Genomic DNA, 18,637 nt, shown 5'->3' on the forward strand with positions numbered 1-18,637 from the left:
CTTTCCCTTTCCTCTTCCTCTTCCTTTCTTTTTTTAACAAATGCTCCCTTAGGATTGCTCTTCAGACTGTGAATAGCTTAAACAGACTCATATTTTAAAGAGGACAAGGGCTTATTTTTAAGAATTGTACAATTAGCAGCAGTGCAGGCTACCGATTGACATATCGTCTTGCACAGGTTAACACAGGGCTGTCAGATGCAAATCTTATGGGAAAACTCTTACCCTTCTGCTGGGCTATAAAGCATTTTCAGCAAACAGTTTCCTGGTTTCTGGAACTAGGACATTTAGCTGTACAGTATGTGAATAAACACAAGATAGGGATATACTGTCAGGTGAGTTCTGTTGCACGTAAACATTTCAAGAAAAACAGGTCATGACTTGGCCAGTCATGTAGAATAATGAACAACAGCAACAAATTTCTGAAGATATAATGAAGGGTGGCATGCAAGGGAGTCCTGTGTGCACGATTAATCTGCTTCTGATTTGATGAATGAATATAATCATTCCTTTTTTTTTTTAAGAACAGGTATGCTCTGCAAAGTATAACTCTGGCTTAATAACAGTTTGTCAAAATGCAGTGGGCAAAAGATAATGATTTGTATTCTAGAATTCTTCCAACTCCCATGAATGTTATTAAGAAATTCACAACCATCTTTGAACACCATCTGTGAGAAATGTTATCTTCCACCTGTGACTTAAAAGTCAGACATCATGAAAAGTATTTACTGCTAAGAAAGAAAAGCACTTACAAGTTTAAAGGAGAAGCAAGCAAATGTAATAAACAACACATATTTCTCCTTGGCCCTCTGTTCTGTGAAAGCCAGCCAGACAGATAAAACATGAACGCAGGACAGTATTGGTTTGATTTGGCAGAACTTTAACTTGGCTCAAGGAAAACTACTGTGCAACGTAGCAGAGCAAAGGGGAATCACACAGAGGGCACAGACTGGTATTTCTTCTCATGTCTAAGTGCAGTACATTCTAACTTTCTTGGTTCTTGTGCTACTTTTAAGCCAGTCTGTGAGAACTGAAGTAAGACCAAAAAGGCGTTGAACCCCCATATCCTATTTTAGAGTAGTTTATTATGAAAAAAATCTGGAGAAATGATTATACTAAACATTCTTTTATGTATCTTTGCAGTATTAAAGAGACCAGTGACTGCTGATGAGCTCCTGATGCCTGGAGCCCCGTATGTGAGAAAAACTTTCACAGTACGTTTCCAGTATTTTTCTTTATAAGATAGTCCCAACAGGCGTTTTCTGATGGGAAAACTAGAGCTTATTTGCAGTTTCTAAGAACAGTGCTTTAAAATCTCTGAGTCCATTATCTGCACTGCCACACATTTCAGGTCTGATTCTGCACTTGTTTATCCTGWCACTAGCACCAATGTAGTAATGCTGACTTAAATGGAGAGTAAAATTACACAAATCCATTAATACTTGTATTAGACAAACTCACTTAAGCTTCAAGCTTAATGATCTACCCTATTTCTATGTATGTGTACTATTTCTGGTCTATGATACAGAAATTTTGATTCATATTCAAAACAAAAGCCTTTCTGAAAAGCTGGTTTTGGACCTGGTTACTGCAAGCAATGCTTTTACAGCATCTCAGAACACTGAAAAAAATTATCAAAAGGCAAAAGGCTTTCTGTGCCAAATGAAAGAACTGGTTCCATTGCTGCCTTCCTCCTGCCGCTGTCCTCCTTGCAGATCGTCGGCGACGCCGTGGGCTGGGGCTTCGTGGTGCGGGGCAGCAAGCCCTGCCACATCCAGGCCGTGGACCCGAGCGGACCTGCCGCCGCCGCGGGCATGAAGGTAGGGCAGGGGACGTGGCACGTTGCGGGCTGCTCGGATCACCTCTCAGCACGCTGGAACGTTGTCTGTTGGGCACTTACATGTCCAAGCTCTTCTCAGTGGTGGCCAGTGACAGGAGACGGGGTAATGGGTGTAAGTTACAAGACAGGAAGTTCCATCTCCATGTGAGGAGGAACTTCTTTCCTGTGAGGGTGACAGAGGCCTGGAACAGGCTGCCCAGGGAGGTKGTGRAGTCTCCTTCTCTGGAGATCTTCCAAACCCGCCTGGATGCCRCCCTGTGCCCCRTGCTCTGGGTGTCCCTGCTGGAGCAGGGGGTTGGACTACATGATCTCTAGAGGTCCCTYCCAACCTCAACCATTCTGTGAGTCTGTGATTCTGTGTGCTTCTGCTCTCTGCTTGTCAAACTCTTTCCCTCTGTTGCAGGCATTTCTGAGCAGTAATTCCAGTCACGTTTTGCCTTCCTCTCATTTTTTTTCTTCTGTTCTTGAGATACTTTCAATCCCTTTTCTCAAGTGAAGGTCATCTGTTTTTTTCCAAGTTGCTTTCTTGCTCTTTCCATTTGTTTTTCTTTATCGTTTGCTAATCTCCTTCCTGCTCTGCACAATTTCTAACCACTTTCCCCTCTGTTTTGCAACTTGGGCTCTTGCTCTATAGCTTCAGCACTTCCTATATGAAGACACAAAATGAGCCATGACTATTCCAGAATGAAGCTAGCATACATAGTTACATGTTAACTGTAAAGGGCTTAAGATTCAGGACAGAGATTTTGGAGAGAAGAAGTTATGCCACTGCTGAACTTTCATAAAGAGCTAAAATGCTTTTATGCATGATTTAAGAATAAATAATTATAAATTCCCTGGCAAGGTTTATGTAGAGCTCATTGACTTGCCTGCTGTTGTGGATCAGGTCCTGTGTACATCCCACACACCCTGCTGACAGATGACCTCATTCCTGAGGAACCTGGAATTTTGCATGTATTTTATATATATATATATAATTTTACAGTTTTGATTATGAATGGTATCAATTCCAAGCAGTATTTCTTCCTAAAACTTGAAGATCTTAATTTAATAATAATGAATGCATTTGTGTGAATATTCTGAGACCTAGAATCCAGAGTTTAGTACTTCATCATTTACTCTCTTTATCACATCTAGCAATAAAGTAGATCTATTCTGAAACTTGACTTGTAAAAATAGCACTATGTTCTTATGTGTGTAATCTTAGAGATTTCACTTCTGAGCTGGGCAGCTGAAGACTGTGGCATTTTGCTGTATTTTTGCTTCTAGTTTCATGCCGACAGCCCTGCAGTGGTACACCAAGACACTTGGATKAAGCTGAGTTCTTTGCCTCTGAAGCAGCTTTTATATATAAAATTATGTTCTTGGGTTTTCCATTTGTGTTCGCAATGTRCTCATGTATCCCAATGGGGTTACACAAATATAGTGATGTAAGAGCATGTGAAGACTCCATGGTTCGGAGGGAAGTAAATAGTATCTTGGCTCCTAAAATTGGGGTATATTGCATGAATTTGCATAAAGACCAGATCTTATTATTTGCAAAGGTGCTATCTTTACATAAAATCCCTTTTTTGGAGCAAAATTGCACGTAAAATATTGTGGCCAATAAATAAGACGAGTCCCTATGTAGACACCAAAGTTGCTTTTCCATTTTCAAAAGYGCCTTTAGACTCTAGTGATGATCTGCCAGTTTCCTTCAAAAATAAGTTTTTTGTTGATGTGTTCCCATGACAATAGGTATGTAAATTGTCATACAGTATTTGATTTTTTTGTTGTTGCTTTTTTGAAAATCTATGGCACTTAACCCATCTGTTTGCAGATTTCTTCGATCTAGCCAAGCTAAGGGATTATATGACATGACATGCTTTATGATGACAGCTCGTCAAAAATTAATCTTCCTCAGTGTAAAAGCTGGGAGATGGGCATTTTGAAAACAAGATATTAGGCAAAGCTACTTCTAAAAGAAAGGCCTGGACTGGTGTAAGAGGCTTTTGTCTGCTGGTGTTGCCTTGAGTACTACAYCAAGAAACTCTAACAAGGAAAGTTGGCTATGATGAAAAGGGCAAGAATTTGAAGAAGAGCCAACACTTGGCATTGCAATTTGCAGAAAAGTTCTTGGCAGTAGCAGCAGGGTTTTTCCTCTGAGGGGGATGTATCAAGTGTAACCGTTTTGGGAGAGTGTCTAAAGCTTGTGGTTTTGCACTTACCTCTGCTASAGAGAATTATGTACCTGTCTTTGCCTTATGCTGGACAGCTTGTTTGAGAAGACTACAGCCTACACAATCTCTGTGTACTTAAATCTCTGTCATATATTATCTAAAGGAGTAAATGTTATAGGCTCCATTTTCCTGAAGSGCTCTGTGCAGTCTTGCTTTGCTTTTGGTCTTGCTTGGGTTCCTGGCCTGCTCCAGAGCTCTGTAAATTGAGATCTGTGGTAGAAATTTCACACTGCTGAAGAGCTGAGTTGCATGGTCAACACATCGTGCTGTGTTGCTGGGATGCACCCATCTTCCTGACATATACAGGTCTAGCCTGGCAGCACTTGCCTTCTTACTACACGTAACATCCTCTTCTGGGAGAATTTTAAGGCCCTTTAAACCTGAGAAAATACATACTAGGATAGTCCACCAAGGGAGTGTGAGAGGATATTTTTGAGGGTTTAAGGCTAGATACCTCTTCTAGGCTTGTTAAATGCACTTGCCATTTGTAGTTTGAGGTTTCATGCTTGAAGCAGACCAAATAATTTAATAAATCCATTGTCAGCCAGCTTGATTCAAGTGGTTTTAGACCTGGTTTCCTGGAGCACAGTTGCCCATGACAGTGTTGCAAATGGCATAACTGGTGCCTGCAGGTTAGCAAGTGGTGGCTGGAGGCAACCCAAGGGCTGTGCTAGAAGTCAGTGCTGTGATACCTACTTCTAAGTTATCCACAGCTCTGGTTTGCTCTGTGCTGTTTTCAGCAAACTAAGACTGCAGGACAGCAGCAGCAGAGTTTGGAAGTTCCCAGCTTGCTTTAATATTCAGCACTGACTGGCTGCAAAATCCAGGTGTCTGTTGATGGCACCACTGAACAGCGCCAGTTGTCAGGAAGACTCTTTTTCACTGTTTTAGGGCTTTATTCTGCAAAGTGATTTCTGTTTTTGAGAGTTTTTTTGAATAACTACACAACTGGGCTTAAAGCTAGAGATTTAAGTTACCACTTAAATCTTGCTTTTGTTATTTTATGTGGCGTCACCACAACAGTGCATGGGAAATCTAGCAGATCCTGCTTAGTGTGAGACATGAGAGAGAGACAAATAATCACTAATGCTCTGCTTTTGCCTCCGGTTGCAGAAATCAGTGCCCAGCTCTGACCTCTGGAGAAAGGTAAAGAATATCTGATTCCTTGGCTCGATTGTAAGCAATTTAATATTTATCGCTCTTACATATAAGGTCTTTCTATTGGCGAAATTCTCAACGGTCAAGTCCATTTCTCCAACCCTCTTCTAGTTCCTCTTTGTTTCTGTAGACAGCATGGGACTGTGTCTGGTCACTGGTACCACCTTCTCCAGTTTGAGCACAGTTTGGGGCTTAGCTTGCAGTCAGTGTCATCGCAGCGTGTCCCCGCTCTCCTTGTGATCTTTACAAGCTGGCTCAGACAGGAGGTCAGCCTCATAAATTTTCTTCCTGTGTCATGTTCTCTTACATTCACAGATGATTATTTCAGGTCAGGATCCTCAGCAGAGTAAGAGCCAAATCTCTCATGTAACTGAGTAGTCACTGTTTTGTGGAAAATACTGCTGCCAGAGTCCCTCCAGGTCATCAAACCCAGTTTCCCTGTTGAAGGAAGACAGGTAGTATGTTCTTATACTCAGAGTCCAAATATTGCCACAGGTACAAAATACTAAAAGTCTGCAACGTAAAGCACTGAAAGCTACATAGTATAAGGTGCCAAATGAGTGGCAAAAAGTGAACAAAGCATCAGAGGAATTGCCAGTGTCTTGCATTCCTGCAATAGCAAGAAATTTGAACCGTGAAATTCTCTGGAGGCTGAACATAGCCCATGCTGCACAGAAAAGCAAAACCCACACCATGGCCCTGGCCAGCCTAACCTCAGAGAAAAATTCTTCCTTGCCCCAAACCTATCGATTTCTCAGTTTGACAAGCAAGAGGAGCCACCCTAAACAGCCTGAAATAATTTTATTCCCCCAGGAACAAATTTCTGTCATGAAATTCCAATGTTTTACAGAGTCAGGAAAAATAGAAGAGATTGGGCATCACAAGGGAGGAAATGTTTCCTAACTTCTGAAGGCAACTAGCAGGAGCTTGAAGACTGGAATTTATATTGCATAAATATGGCACAACAAAGAAGCCTGCCTTTAAACTTCTCCATTAGGCTTAGGGGAGGGAAAATATCCTAATGTTTGGTGCTAGGCTTTTAGCTAGGCTAAAGGCCTAGCACCAAAAGTACCTCTTGGGAGATGACTTCAGTGCTAATTGAAGGTACCCAAAGGGTGCTCTCATTATCTCATGTGACTGAGCTTTAAATGAGAAGATGAAGTAGATTTGGATAAATATTTATACTGAGCAATAGCATATGGTGTTGCTGAAGCAGATGCAATAGAGTCTAAGAATTCTTATCTTACACCAACATGTTACTGATTGTAGAAAAGCATAAATTACATGAGTTGCCATCTGTTTTCAATTATGGCATGAAAACACTGAAGCAGGTTGATATTTTCTTTTAGTTGTGTTATCAGCTAGCTGCTGAATTTGATAATTACATTAGAGCAAATTCCAAATGACTGTATCTAGTAATGTGAGCACTCAGAAGGGAGTAGCTTATCCATAAATAGAGAAGCAGCAGAGCTAAATGTGCATAGAACTATGCGTGATGAATGTCACTACAGGGGTGCTTGAATAGAAATGTATATACACATTTCAAACAAGTCTCCTTAAGCCAGTGACCCAACTCTTAGTGGTGTTTAGCTCATAAAACTCCATTCTCCTCCATGGAGAYGTGGGCAGTAGATTCAAGCACCTAATCAAGACTTTAGAGAAATCACAGACGTAGATTTGATGCTTTACCACAAAATCTATTTATATTTTGAAAAGTCTAAAGACAATTAAACAAACTGTGGCTCCAGCCTTTGCCTTATGCAGCTCTGTCCAGAACCTCAGAATTATGTGCTAATTGCCATCACAGGGAAGAATGAGCGGGGAACATTATCTGTGAGGCTTGAACATCTTGTGAATTTTGCACCCGACAAGTAGTCTGTCACATTAGGACATGGCACAAACAGATGAAGAACACCCTGGTCAACATTTTGGGTGCTATTTTTTAAAAAACTGATCTCTAGCAGGATTTTTTTTTTCTAAAATACTCTAAAGAAAAATGTAGTCAGGCAGCTGTGTTAGGCAGTAGCATACTGATTCAACAGAAATAGGAAGATATCAAAATTTTGTGCATGTAAAAATACTCAGCTCTGCCACCACCATGTGAAGTGGTTTGGTGGCAGCTTGTCCTTGGTGACTGTTTAACAGTACATATAGCAGTCCCCATACCTTCCTCATCCACRCATGATTCTCTGCCAGGGGGGTTTCTTACTCTGTATTGTCCTTCTCTTTGTGGCCCACGGTCATTATTTGCTCAAGGAATGAGCTGTYCTGATGCCTCTGTGATTGCCTTCAAGTTTCCATTTCCAGTGGGTGTGTTTCAGTAACTTAAACAAACAGTTCTGAGTGTTTTTAGGGTAGGTCCTGTTTCCTCTTTTCAGTAATTTGTGTCTTCATCCCAAGCYTCCAGTACTGTAATTATATCAGGATTATTGTCTTGCTAAGTTTTGGTGGCAACACAGTCTGCATTTTGAGCACTGAATCACGGGCTGTTTAGTTTGTGGAAACATTACCCTTATCTGCCATGGAAGTAGCGTTGGACTCAAGAAATCTAATTGAGCCCTTAGGGATTTTGGAAGCCACTTGCACAGAGCAGACACCTTCAGGTACCTCTAATTACAGTTAATTACTAGGCAGAGCCTTTCAGGAAGAGCAAAATCTTTTCTACAGTGACTCCTGGGCAACAGGCAGCATCTCACACATTTCCTCCTGCCTGTAAATTCAGTGATCTCACCACACTCGTGGCTTCTCTTAAAGAGGGAAAAAAGTGATCTCGAGAGCTGTGCTCTGCGTCACTGCCAGAACTTTATTTGGTTGCCAAAAGGACACAAGGTTTGACAAATCTTTCCTGGGCTTTCACTGCAGAAAACTACGACCTTGTAAAGACTTAGACCTTGATTATCCTTTGCATTAATGCACTATCTTTAGGTTGCTTGAAAAAAAAGAAGAGAGATTTCCTCAGCATCCTGCCTGTTCCCTTGTCACTGGGAACCTCAGTCTGGGAGCTGAGTAGTCTCTTCTCTGTCCCTTGCGGCACCAACTACTCAGTCCYTTTTCCTCTGTGGTGGAAGCCACATGCCATTCTCCACAGAGTAGCTTCAGGATTAACCTGCTTTAAGGCATCTGTTGAGAGCCCCCAGGACTTAGGAAAGCATTTTGGATGATTATGTGAACTCCAGGCCTCTGCAGACCCATGGCTTTGGGTGCACAGTCACCACCAAGTAGATGTGGTGCTGGGCTGCGTGTGCATGGATGGACTGTCTTCTGAGCCAGTGGACATGAGGGCAATTAAAAATAATATCCTGAACTGCAGGCTAGGTGCTTGCTGAGGCTGTCAGGTTGTGTAAAGGAGTCACAGTTCTGCATGGGGAGGCCCCCGTTGCATTTTGTGGGGAAATATCTGCTCCTGTGCAGCAGGGCAGCACAGCGCTCATGCATCACTCCAGCATAAACCATGGACCTCTACCGGGAAAGAAAACCAAGAGGAACCTCTCAGTGCTTTTCACTCCCCTTGGTTTTCAGTGCTGTTTTTGAACAAGAGCCATACTAGTCTCTGCAGGGGAACTGTTATGCTTAGCAGGAGTTAAGGCAGAGTGTAAAATAGAAAAAGGAAAAGGAATTGGTTTCACATTTTGGGGGCAAGTTTCACCTTTAACAATGAATTTGCATTTTTTCTAAACTTACAGAACTCCAATTCATGACAGTTTTACTTACATCCATCCTGACCTATGAAAGTCATGAAGTGCTATTATATTTCCAATAYTAAATTTCCAATAATCTTTACATTATTTTTTTCTAAAAACTGATTTAAAATAGACAAAACTTTACTAAGCAATAAAGTAATACTTTTTTCCTTGACAAGACCCAAAGTCTTAAGCAAATAAGGAGTGTTTTGTAGTGCACCAGAGCTCTGCCTTCTGCATTTACAGTGATGTAGATAACACTGGAATTTATCTTGTTTATAGACCAGTCACCTAAAATGCAGYTGGGCAACAAGTGACCTGTTGTGCTTGTGTCTCTACATTGCATCCTTCTTATCAATAGCGAATACAAACCAGAAAAGAAAAAGCCTGCAGGCTCAGAATTGGAAGTTGTTACCTTTTTCTTTTTTTTTTTTTTTTTTCATTTTTTAAATTAAATCACATTATTTTGATAAGAGGTGGATTTACAAATTCTTCATGTGTAAGTGGAGGCTTTTGGCCTGGCAACCCAGCTAGCTGTATCCCAGGCACCCTTAGGAAAGGCCTTTCTTGGTGGTTTCTGGAGCCCTACAGTTGTCCCCATTCAGATGGAGAGAAAGCAGCCGCACACTCAGCTGCACTGGGGAACAGAGCAGTGCTTGTGTCTGCCTGCAGTGCTCGAATCCCTGCATGGTCTAGAGCCCTTTTAATGGTGAGATTTAGTGCCAGACAGGACAGCTGTGATCTTACACTTGCCTGAGCTGGCTTTCACTTTTGCCAGTCGCTGTTAGGTAGTCAGGGCTCCTAAGGAGTGGACTGTCATCTAAAAGACTTGACCTGCTGCTAGATTTCTGCAGAAAAATTTCAAGTAAAAAAGAGACCTATCAGCGATTTCTATAAGTAAGCAGCAAATTAGATCCTCATACAGCCAAGTGCTGAGCAGCTTTTGCTCGCTGTTGAGGATTAAGAGCATTTTGTATTATTAGGCCTGGTTGCAATATATTAAGTGTYACTTGAAGCCTTGAAGAGGCCTCAGCTGCTCTTTCACTTGTAGCGCGGGGCTATTTGCAGTGAATCCTTCAGAGCGATGGAGGCCACTCGTCAGTGTGGCCTTAATAGGCCCCTTCATCACAATTCTTATTGTGTTCCCCCGTTGCTGCTCAAGACACAAGCTGGCTTCCTTTAATAATATAAGCAAATAATTAGGGAAACATGTTGCATTAAAGCCAAGGCTCTGTTTAGCTGSTCAGACACATGGGAAAACAATTGCACTTTTGTCTGCAAAAACAGAGAGCAGCTGTTTGTCCCAAATGGTGCAGACCATTTGTGCTCATTACGGTCTTGATACTGCAGGATACGGCGGTGCCCAGGATAGATACGGCCAGACTTGTATCTTGGTTGTTTTGGCTGCTTTGGGGGTTGTTTTGTTTAAGCAGAAAGGGCCCTAAACTAACGACATTTCGTGAGTTCGGCCTAGCTACAGTTGACCTTGAAGTAAATTTTTATATGGTTTGTAAATTCCTTAAAAACGAGTGTTTTAGGATTAAGTGTAGCTACAGTTACTGTAGTAAAGTGGAGATATACCAGAAAAAAAAAAAAAAAAAGTCAACCCAAGCATAAACAGAAAGTATTTCTAAGCTAAGACTCATTGTTCTTTGCCTACTTGTGCAGTATTTCACCCAGATTCATCTTTAGCTGTCTGAACTTTTTATCATTTTCAGGGCTATTCTGTGGTAGGCATAAAATTACACACGATAGCAAAAGCATCTGTAAAATGAAGCATGCTGGCCCTGACTTGCTTGGTCTGGCTCTCCTTTACCTGTGGGCATTTCGCTTGGGCTCAGATTAAGTCAATCCTTGAACATGCCGGATTCCAGGGAGTGCCACCAGCAACCGGAATTTCCCTTTTCCCTAGCCCTGATTTATGGAAGCCTTGTGTGCAGGCCCGAGGCCGCCTCTTCTGGAGGGAGGAAACCTCTTGAGGACTCCTAGTCCATCTCCTTCCATCCTGTGACTGCAACCTAAAATTCCCATTGAAACCTGGTGGCGAGGAGGGAGGGAGAGGCTTCAGCTAATTCCGAGGCTCTTTGAAAATCTGTCTCTCAGTTAGGTTCATGTTGCACTGGGGAAATCCTGATTTGCAGGTCCCCACCTGGCTGCTGTTGCAGATCCAGGCGCGGCGCGATRACTGTGCAGTTCCCTGTGCTTCTCTGGTCGTCTCTGTCATGCTCTGCGCCATGCTCAGTTAGTGAACACTTGCTGGCACGGGGATGTGACAGTAGGTCAGCCTAACTCTAGTGTAAAGATTGAACCAGAAGTGCATCTCCCTAGAGAGAAAAGCCGGTGTTTATGCAAGAGCTGGATCCTCGCCTGCTCCCACACCACCCCCTCCGCAGCCAATTACACAGTTGCTGGAGATATTTAGGGCTGAGCACACAGCTGCAATTTCTTCTCTTTCATGAGGCAACCTCAGCTATGTTGAAAGGGACACGGCACAATTTCCCTTTTTAACCTCTGGGTGACATACAGTAGTTTTCAAGTTGTCAGGTTCCAGCTTTGATTTACCAGTGCGGCACAGATTGCATGAGTTCCGGTTAAAAAAAAAAAAAAAGAACAGCAAAAGAGAGATCTAAATGGAAATGCAGCTTTTAGGACTTCTGATTTCTATCCCTTTTCCTCGTTCCAGTGTGACAGATTAGGGGCCTGGGAGCAGATAACTCCAGACTGTTTGTGTTTGCTTTTATTTAGGAGGTTAATCTTGTATCTCGCTGGGGATCTTGTGCGGCGGCGTACGCAGCGTTGGTGCGGCCTGGGCTCTTTGCTGAGCACTGGCATTCCCGGGGTTTATAGCTCTGGGTTACTTATTAAAAAAGAGCAACCTGCCTATCTGCATATATGTAGGCTGTCAGTCACTATGAAAGGGTGACCCGTGTACCTGCACATATCTCAGCTACATGCCCAAGCGGGAGAGGTTTGCCYTGTTCTCAAGGGGCAGGAATGGGATCAGATGTTCCTAGCAACTGCCAAAGCAGCAAGAGGAAGGAAAGGGTGGGAAAACTGCATTGAAGAAACACTATTTCTTTAAAGATTGGTGGCTTGGATGTCCCCAGAAGCTGACATTCAGATATCTCATTCCTGCAGTGCCAAAATCTCCAATGTTTGCCAAAATCTGACAGCCAAACCGAGAAAACTAAAACATATCTATGCAATATAAAAATAGGCACAGGGGAGAAGAATCATCTTTTTAAGCAAATGATGTTTAAAAAAAAATATATATATATATATAAATATATATATATATTTCCCTTTTTATGTTTGCTTGTTTGATTGCCTTTTCCTTCTCAGTTTCAGCAGTTTGGCACCTTTTGCAAGTGATAGCTGCGGATACACTGCAAGACTTGGCCCAAAACTTCCCTCAGTGTTTGGCCCTTTTCAAAAGCTTCCTATAAAATGTGGATACCTGAACTTTTTGAGTATTGAGCTTGAGACATCCCTAGGTCTCCGATAATTGCAAAATGGACATCTTTTGGCCACCACTTGCATTTGTGACTGCAATTAGGGTTTCTTAGCTCTGTATTTTGACGCTGCCGGCATGACCTGATGGGGAAAAGAAATGAGGAACTTGCAGACTTCTCATGTAGGCTGAGCCTACAAAATACRTGTTTTTGCTGTTCGTCCATGGAGAATTTTTGTTCTGGAAGATCACTGTGAGTTTTAAAATGCCATAATGAAATAATTATAAGCTTGAGCTACTCAAAGCAGCCAGCTGATCCTTGTCCAAGTAGGATTAGTGGGACATGGAAAAAACATTTATTTATAATTATGGAGGGTATGTCTAAAATGGAAATTTAAACAGACATTTATTTTAAGTTGATTTTATTTTCATTTTCATTAGTGCAGAGAAAGGAAAAAGACTAACACTGKTTTTTTGGGGGAGGGAAATAGCTACATTGTACGTTCTGATACCAATTTTATTCTGTAAACGTATTGAATTATTCTCTTCGGGTAGCTCTGACAGAATCTTTCCTTTAGTATTTTCCCTTGTAGTTCTCAGGAACTTACATGTAAGGATTTGCCAGGGTTGAAAATAGCTCTTATTTATTTATTTATTWATTTATTTATTWWTTATTTATTTATTTTAYTCRTAAATTCTATGTAGCTTTCCCCATTAAACAGTGTGTTTTTACGTAGATCTTGGGTGAATTTCTTAAGCAGAGTAAAAGCAGTCAGCGTGGCTTGTGTGTCCCTCAGCTGGTGATGCAGCATTGCCACCTGGACTGCGGTCATCCCACCAGCAGTGGAAATGAGCTGGTCACAGGTTTCTGTGTCTGTGAAGGCTGCTAACACCCAGTAGTGCAAACAGGCTCTGCAGAGGGACCTTGCAGAGGGACCTGTAATTCATCTCCTTTGGCAAAACCGAAGGCCAAGATCTCTTGGCATCTCGGTTGCCAAACCTTTGGCATCTCGGTTTTGCCAAAGGAGATGAATTACAGGTCGAGACCTACCAGACTGCAGCCTTAGACCCTGTTGTCCACCCAGATAACTGGGTAAAACCTTGGTATTACTCAAGTAGACAATTTTGCCTCTGTCTTCAGCATGTCATTGCAAAACRTAGCTTTGAGTCTGGGGTGTTCAAGCCTGCTTCGTATTTGGTAAGGTTGGTTTCTTGGTCCATACACGGTCATGAGCTGCAGAGTTTATGCTCTTTTAAACGGTCAATGAAAAATCAGAGGGGATTCTAGACCTGATCTGGATGCTGAGAGGAAATGATAAATCAACTGAGAATTAGCACCTTAAACCACAGCCCTTCCAACCCGGCGCCTGTTTCTGTGGCTGCTGCAAGGGGCAGTCCCCAAACTACCCACAGGCAGCGTTGCCGCCAACCCGGCGTCCAGGTCACTGTGCAAATGAGAGCCCCTGGAAACACATCTTTCATTTTTGTGAAGATTTCTGTCAAATTGAAGTGACCTTGAAAAGATGCTGTTAGGAGATATGTTATCTGTTGACTCTGTGCAGTTGTTTCTTGGTTAGTACTAATGATTAATGGTTGCGTTCATTGAATGAGTTGAATCTATAAAATTAAATGCTGCTTTTAGGGTTCCAAAAAACTTGGCAATTGTCACTTAAGCCAAATACTGTGGCAGGAACTTCTGGCTCTTTATGATCTTTCACAGCACCCTTCTAAAGAGTGTGTCTATAAAAAATCAAAGGGATGGCCCAGCTCCCAGTGCAGCAGCATCCTTGGCAATAAACACTACAGTAGCAGCACTTTATAACTGACCTTSTAGCCATCTTCAGGAGGAGGATAARTGTCCTGAGAAACCTAATGGCTTTCTCTTTCTGATCAAATTTGAATTTAAATTTAACTTTAGATTTTGGAGKTTTTTTTTTTTTCTGGGAACACCTGGTTCCGGACAGATCTACAAGAGATGCTGCAAACCCATAGAATGACAAAAGCATCAATACCYTTTCTATTGTCTGTAATTCTGTGGGACAGTGTGGGAAAGAGGAATAGTTGCCAAAAATGTTTATTAATATAAAATGTAAATAGTAAAAGTAGTTAAGTGAGTCTTTTTGTTTCCCTGCCATTTAATTTAGCTGTTGTTGTTTATGTGTTTTTTGTATCACCACATCCTGCCTAGCAAAATGTTCGGAGTTAATTTTGGGTTTTGTCATGTCTTGAAGTTTGACAGATAAGATAAGAACGGTGCTTATCTCCTTTCAAGCTCCTTAGAGAACTATGAGGAAATGAGTAACAAAGGCGCTTTCAGTCTCTTTTATCTTTATTTTGTTATCTAGTAGGCTCACCAATATGTGAAAACCAACGGAGAAATTTTACATGTTTACAGTTACAAAGCCCTTAAACATAACCGGAACCAGCCTCAGTTGTGAGCTGAGTRCTTGCAGATTTTTGAAGTGTTTTTATAGCGTAGCAGTGAATCACTGTGAGCAAGGAGGACGGTGTGGAAGCAAGGCGGACGGTGTTGAAGGCACCACTGACTCCAGCATCCCAAGGCTCCCAGGGCTGTGAACGCAGCGACAGCAGGACCTAGCAAATGGCTCCACGTTTCCTGATTGCAGAAGAAGGCAGATCTGCACTGGGCAGAAACTCGCCCCTTTGGGACCGCTGGTGAAATGCTGGCAGTGGAGAGGGGGACATTGGCTCTTCAGGCTCAGCTCTTGTCCTGTCCTCGCCAGTCTTTTGTTGCGGTTTGGGAGCACGTGCTCTCTCCTGTGTTTTGGTGTCCTCTCAGCATTTCGCTCGTTCTGCCTTGGATGGGCTTTCTGCATCTAATCCTATTTACTAAGAAAAGAGTGAAACCAATATGCCGTTTGAATCCATCGCAAAGCAAAACATAGAGGGGCTCCTTTCAGCTAATGATGATAAATAATACTGTCAGGGGTATATGCTAAACGAAACAGGTCTAGCAGGTACACATGACTTTTTTAAGCAACAAACTCACCCTTGGGTATCTGGATCACAGTTCACACGACTGCAGTGTCTGTAACTTGCACATTTACCCTGTTGCACCTCCCTTGCAAGCGGCTGGAAAGCTGTTCCTCTGCCAGAGACACTCCCTGGGGTCCCCCAGTGCCCCCCATGGCATGACCCAGTGTGCACATTTATCCATCACATGCTTGCAGGCCTGTCCCAGGGCAGAGGCGAGTGCCATGCRCCGGGGTCCCTGTCACTTGAGAAGTCTGAGAAAAGGCAGCAGTAAAACGAACGCCAGCCCTTCAGCTTCCCAAAACGGCGCTAAGCCAGAAGAGGCAATGTTATTTCTGCAGGTCTGTTTTAAATCAACCCAAATATTATCTTGGAGCCGGAGCTATAATTCAGTAAAACTTGATACAATCTTGGAAAGCCACAGAAAGCATTAGGAGAAATTGCTGAGAGTCGAGTGACCTATAGATACTGCAAAACTCRATATTTTACCCTAACTAGGCATACCTCTTAAGTTCTAATTGTGGCACACTGGACAGCATAATGAGCTGCCCATCTTAGCCAAAGTCCTTAAGACTGGGAAGATGCCTGCACACAGAAATCGAACTGTTTTACTGATACTAGATGCCGCTGAAACAGTATATAAATGTATAGGAAAGATACAGCCCTACTGCCACAGAAGTGACTAAAATGGCATAGCTTATCTCCCTACTTCTGTGTTTGTTTCGGCTACCAGTAAGGCTGAATCACAGGATCTTCATCCCTGCAGGTCAGTGAGGAGTTTTAGGGGATGTCTTGAAAGTCTCCCCTTTAGGGGCTGCTGCCACCGCTCCTGTGCACAGGCTGCAAACAGCAGGGACAAAAATCACTGGTAGAATTTTTGATGGAATGTTACATTTTTGGATTGGCATTGCTTCCTCTGTAATTTTCTTTAGAAGGAACATTGATAGCTACGTGCTGCATGTTGTACACAAGTATGAACTGAGTTTCAGTAGACCAAAGGGAAGGTAGCTGAGACACAACTTTAATGCCTTGACTTGGGTTGCAAGAAATCTGCTTTAGGAAGGTAAACGCACCAGAGGGGCTTCCCAGTTCCCCCAGATAATTTGCTGTATTGTGTTTCTTCCTAAACATAAAAAGTTCAAGTATAAAAAAAATGTGAAAATTCTTAAAGTGAAAATCTGTTCATATTATCTCTCACAGACTCTGAATCACGTGARAGTCAGATAACCTCTAGTGACCGTGCTCTTTTCACTGAAACATCAGGATGAGATTATTGCTTTAGGCTCCGTGTTTTTGTCATTAGAAACGTAGATCTCGATCACTACATGTTTCTGACCTTTTCAGCAAGCCTTGTATTATGATTAGAACCAGAGRAGGCTTAATGTTTTCTTGAGGAATCATTGCTGTTGCCTTTCCCCTCCTATTCAGATTTTTCCAATGTTGTAGTTTTTTCTCCAGTATTCCCTAACTGTATTAAGGTGAATAGTGGAGTTGGTCAGAATGTTTCTGTCAAGAATTTTTGACACGCCTCTGTTCCGCAAAAATCTTCAATACATGAATTTGATATGTTTTTAAAAACAAAATATTAGCTTATTTAAAATTGATWAATGGTTCATGCTTTCCAGAGAGAAAAAAAAAAAAAGAGAACATGCACATAAAAAGTAGAAGGGAATGTGTACATTTTTATGCAGAAACCAGTGAGACATTTTAACCTGTTTGGGAACAGAGTGGCTATAACTTCCTTTACATTATTTCCCAGAACTTGGTTCCTTTGAGGTCAGGTCACCCTGGAGGAAGTTCTGGCCTTGAATTTAGTGTGGTCACTGCTCAGACTTTGTTCTGAGCCCGGAAACAAACATGACCCATACATCTACTTAACTACCAAAAGTCGTCTGATTGATTGGTTTCTGTGAAAGGCTTTAAGTCAACTAAGGATAACAGGTGATTTGGTATTGCCAAAAGCTTTATGTAAGATTAACTTGCTCAGCTAATTCTAAAGTGTGTTTCTTAAGAGTGCCGAGAGTTCATGCAGACCCAGGTGTTGATAGTATGTTAGTGTGTGAAAATTTACCCCCCAAAATAATTAAAAAGAACCCAGTACGTAACTTCTGCTCTTGTTGTTCTCCTCAGGTTTGCCAATTTGTCGTTTCGGTCAATGGCCTCAACGTTCTCCACGTGGATTACAGGACAGTGAGCAACCTCATCCTCACCGGCCCTCGAACTATAGTGATGGAAGTGATGGAAGAAATAGAGTCCTGAAAAGAAAAGTCTCTCGCTGGAYGTTTTTACGAGAGAAGTAGCAAAGCACATGAAGCAGCATGACACAAGGAGGCAAAACTTTGCTGTGGCTAAATACTTATTTTGCTTTTGGGGAGGGGGATTCTCTTTCAATTAACTCTAATAACACTGGTTATTATGCTACAAAGTGAACGAYAGATACCAGCATATTTTCACTTAGGACTTTTCTTTGCCTGCTGGAGAGGAGGTTGAGGCCTTTGGAGTGTCTGTCCAACCCAACCTGCTCTGGTCCCAAGCTTCTCCAAAGAGCTGGGCATCGTTTCAGCCACTGAATGAAGCRCTTCAGGAGATGACAGAAGCGAAGGCGCTGGCCCGAGGGGATCCTGCAAAGGGTTTGCATGGCACGTGGACATGGGTGAACATCCTCCGGGTACTTTTTGGGCACACAGGGATGTCCCAGGCACGTGTGGGGCAGTCGCTTTCTCCCTGTGCAAAGGCAATTTGACTGGATGCCGGCGGCATCGCGTGCCAACACAAACGACCTGTGAATGCCTCTACATGGAAAACGTGCTCATTTGCTGTAGAAGATACTCTGCTATGAGTGATTGGGCTTGATAGAATACAGAGATTATTCTAGAAAGAAAAATCAAAAACCAGACAAATGTTGTAAAAGCATGAGCTACTTTTACTTTATACAAAATTTGGCCTTTGAAAATTGGGCAGTTTGTTTAAGTGCCCAGGCACAGATTTAKGTACTCAAAATATTCAAATATGCAATGTTGGTATTTTTTCTTATGTACAAAGGACAGGTGTCTCAGCCTTGGTGTKTGTCAGTTTGGAGAAATTCTGGACACCTTTGGTCCTTGGAGAGTYGTAATATTTAGAGGGTCAGAAGGGGAAGTTCACGGTGTAGACATTAGCAGAGAGACATTCAGATGCTGCAGTCCACTTCAAATTGAAGCAATGTACTTGAAWGTACGTTAAACTTGTTAGCACTTTTAAATCATCACATGTTTTGCAAACTGCAGACTTGCCACATAAGTTGCAATTGACACTATTA

The 18,637-nt window shown here is 42.2% G+C and overlaps 1 protein-coding gene across 1 annotated transcript in view; it reads left to right on the forward strand.

The window, feature by feature from the left end:
* Positions 1–18,211, forward strand: part of DEPTOR (DEP domain containing MTOR interacting protein) — a 65,896-nt gene extending 47,685 nt beyond the window's left edge. The window contains exons 7-9 of the mRNA XM_026040734.1: positions 1,141–1,211; positions 1,713–1,817; positions 17,470–18,211. Of these exons, the coding sequence (XP_025896519.1) occupies positions 1,141–1,211; positions 1,713–1,817; positions 17,470–17,598 (305 nt within the window). The 3' untranslated portion in view covers positions 17,599–18,211. The remainder of the gene's footprint in view (positions 1–1,140; positions 1,212–1,712; positions 1,818–17,469) is intronic.
* Positions 18,212–18,637: the final 426 nt, after the last annotated feature.

Source organism: Nothoprocta perdicaria, unplaced genomic scaffold (genome assembly GCF_003342845.1).
Source record: "Nothoprocta perdicaria isolate Ctin4 unplaced genomic scaffold, notPer1 scaffold_263, whole genome shotgun sequence".
Classification (NCBI taxonomy): Eukaryota; Metazoa; Chordata; class Aves; order Tinamiformes; family Tinamidae; genus Nothoprocta; species Nothoprocta perdicaria.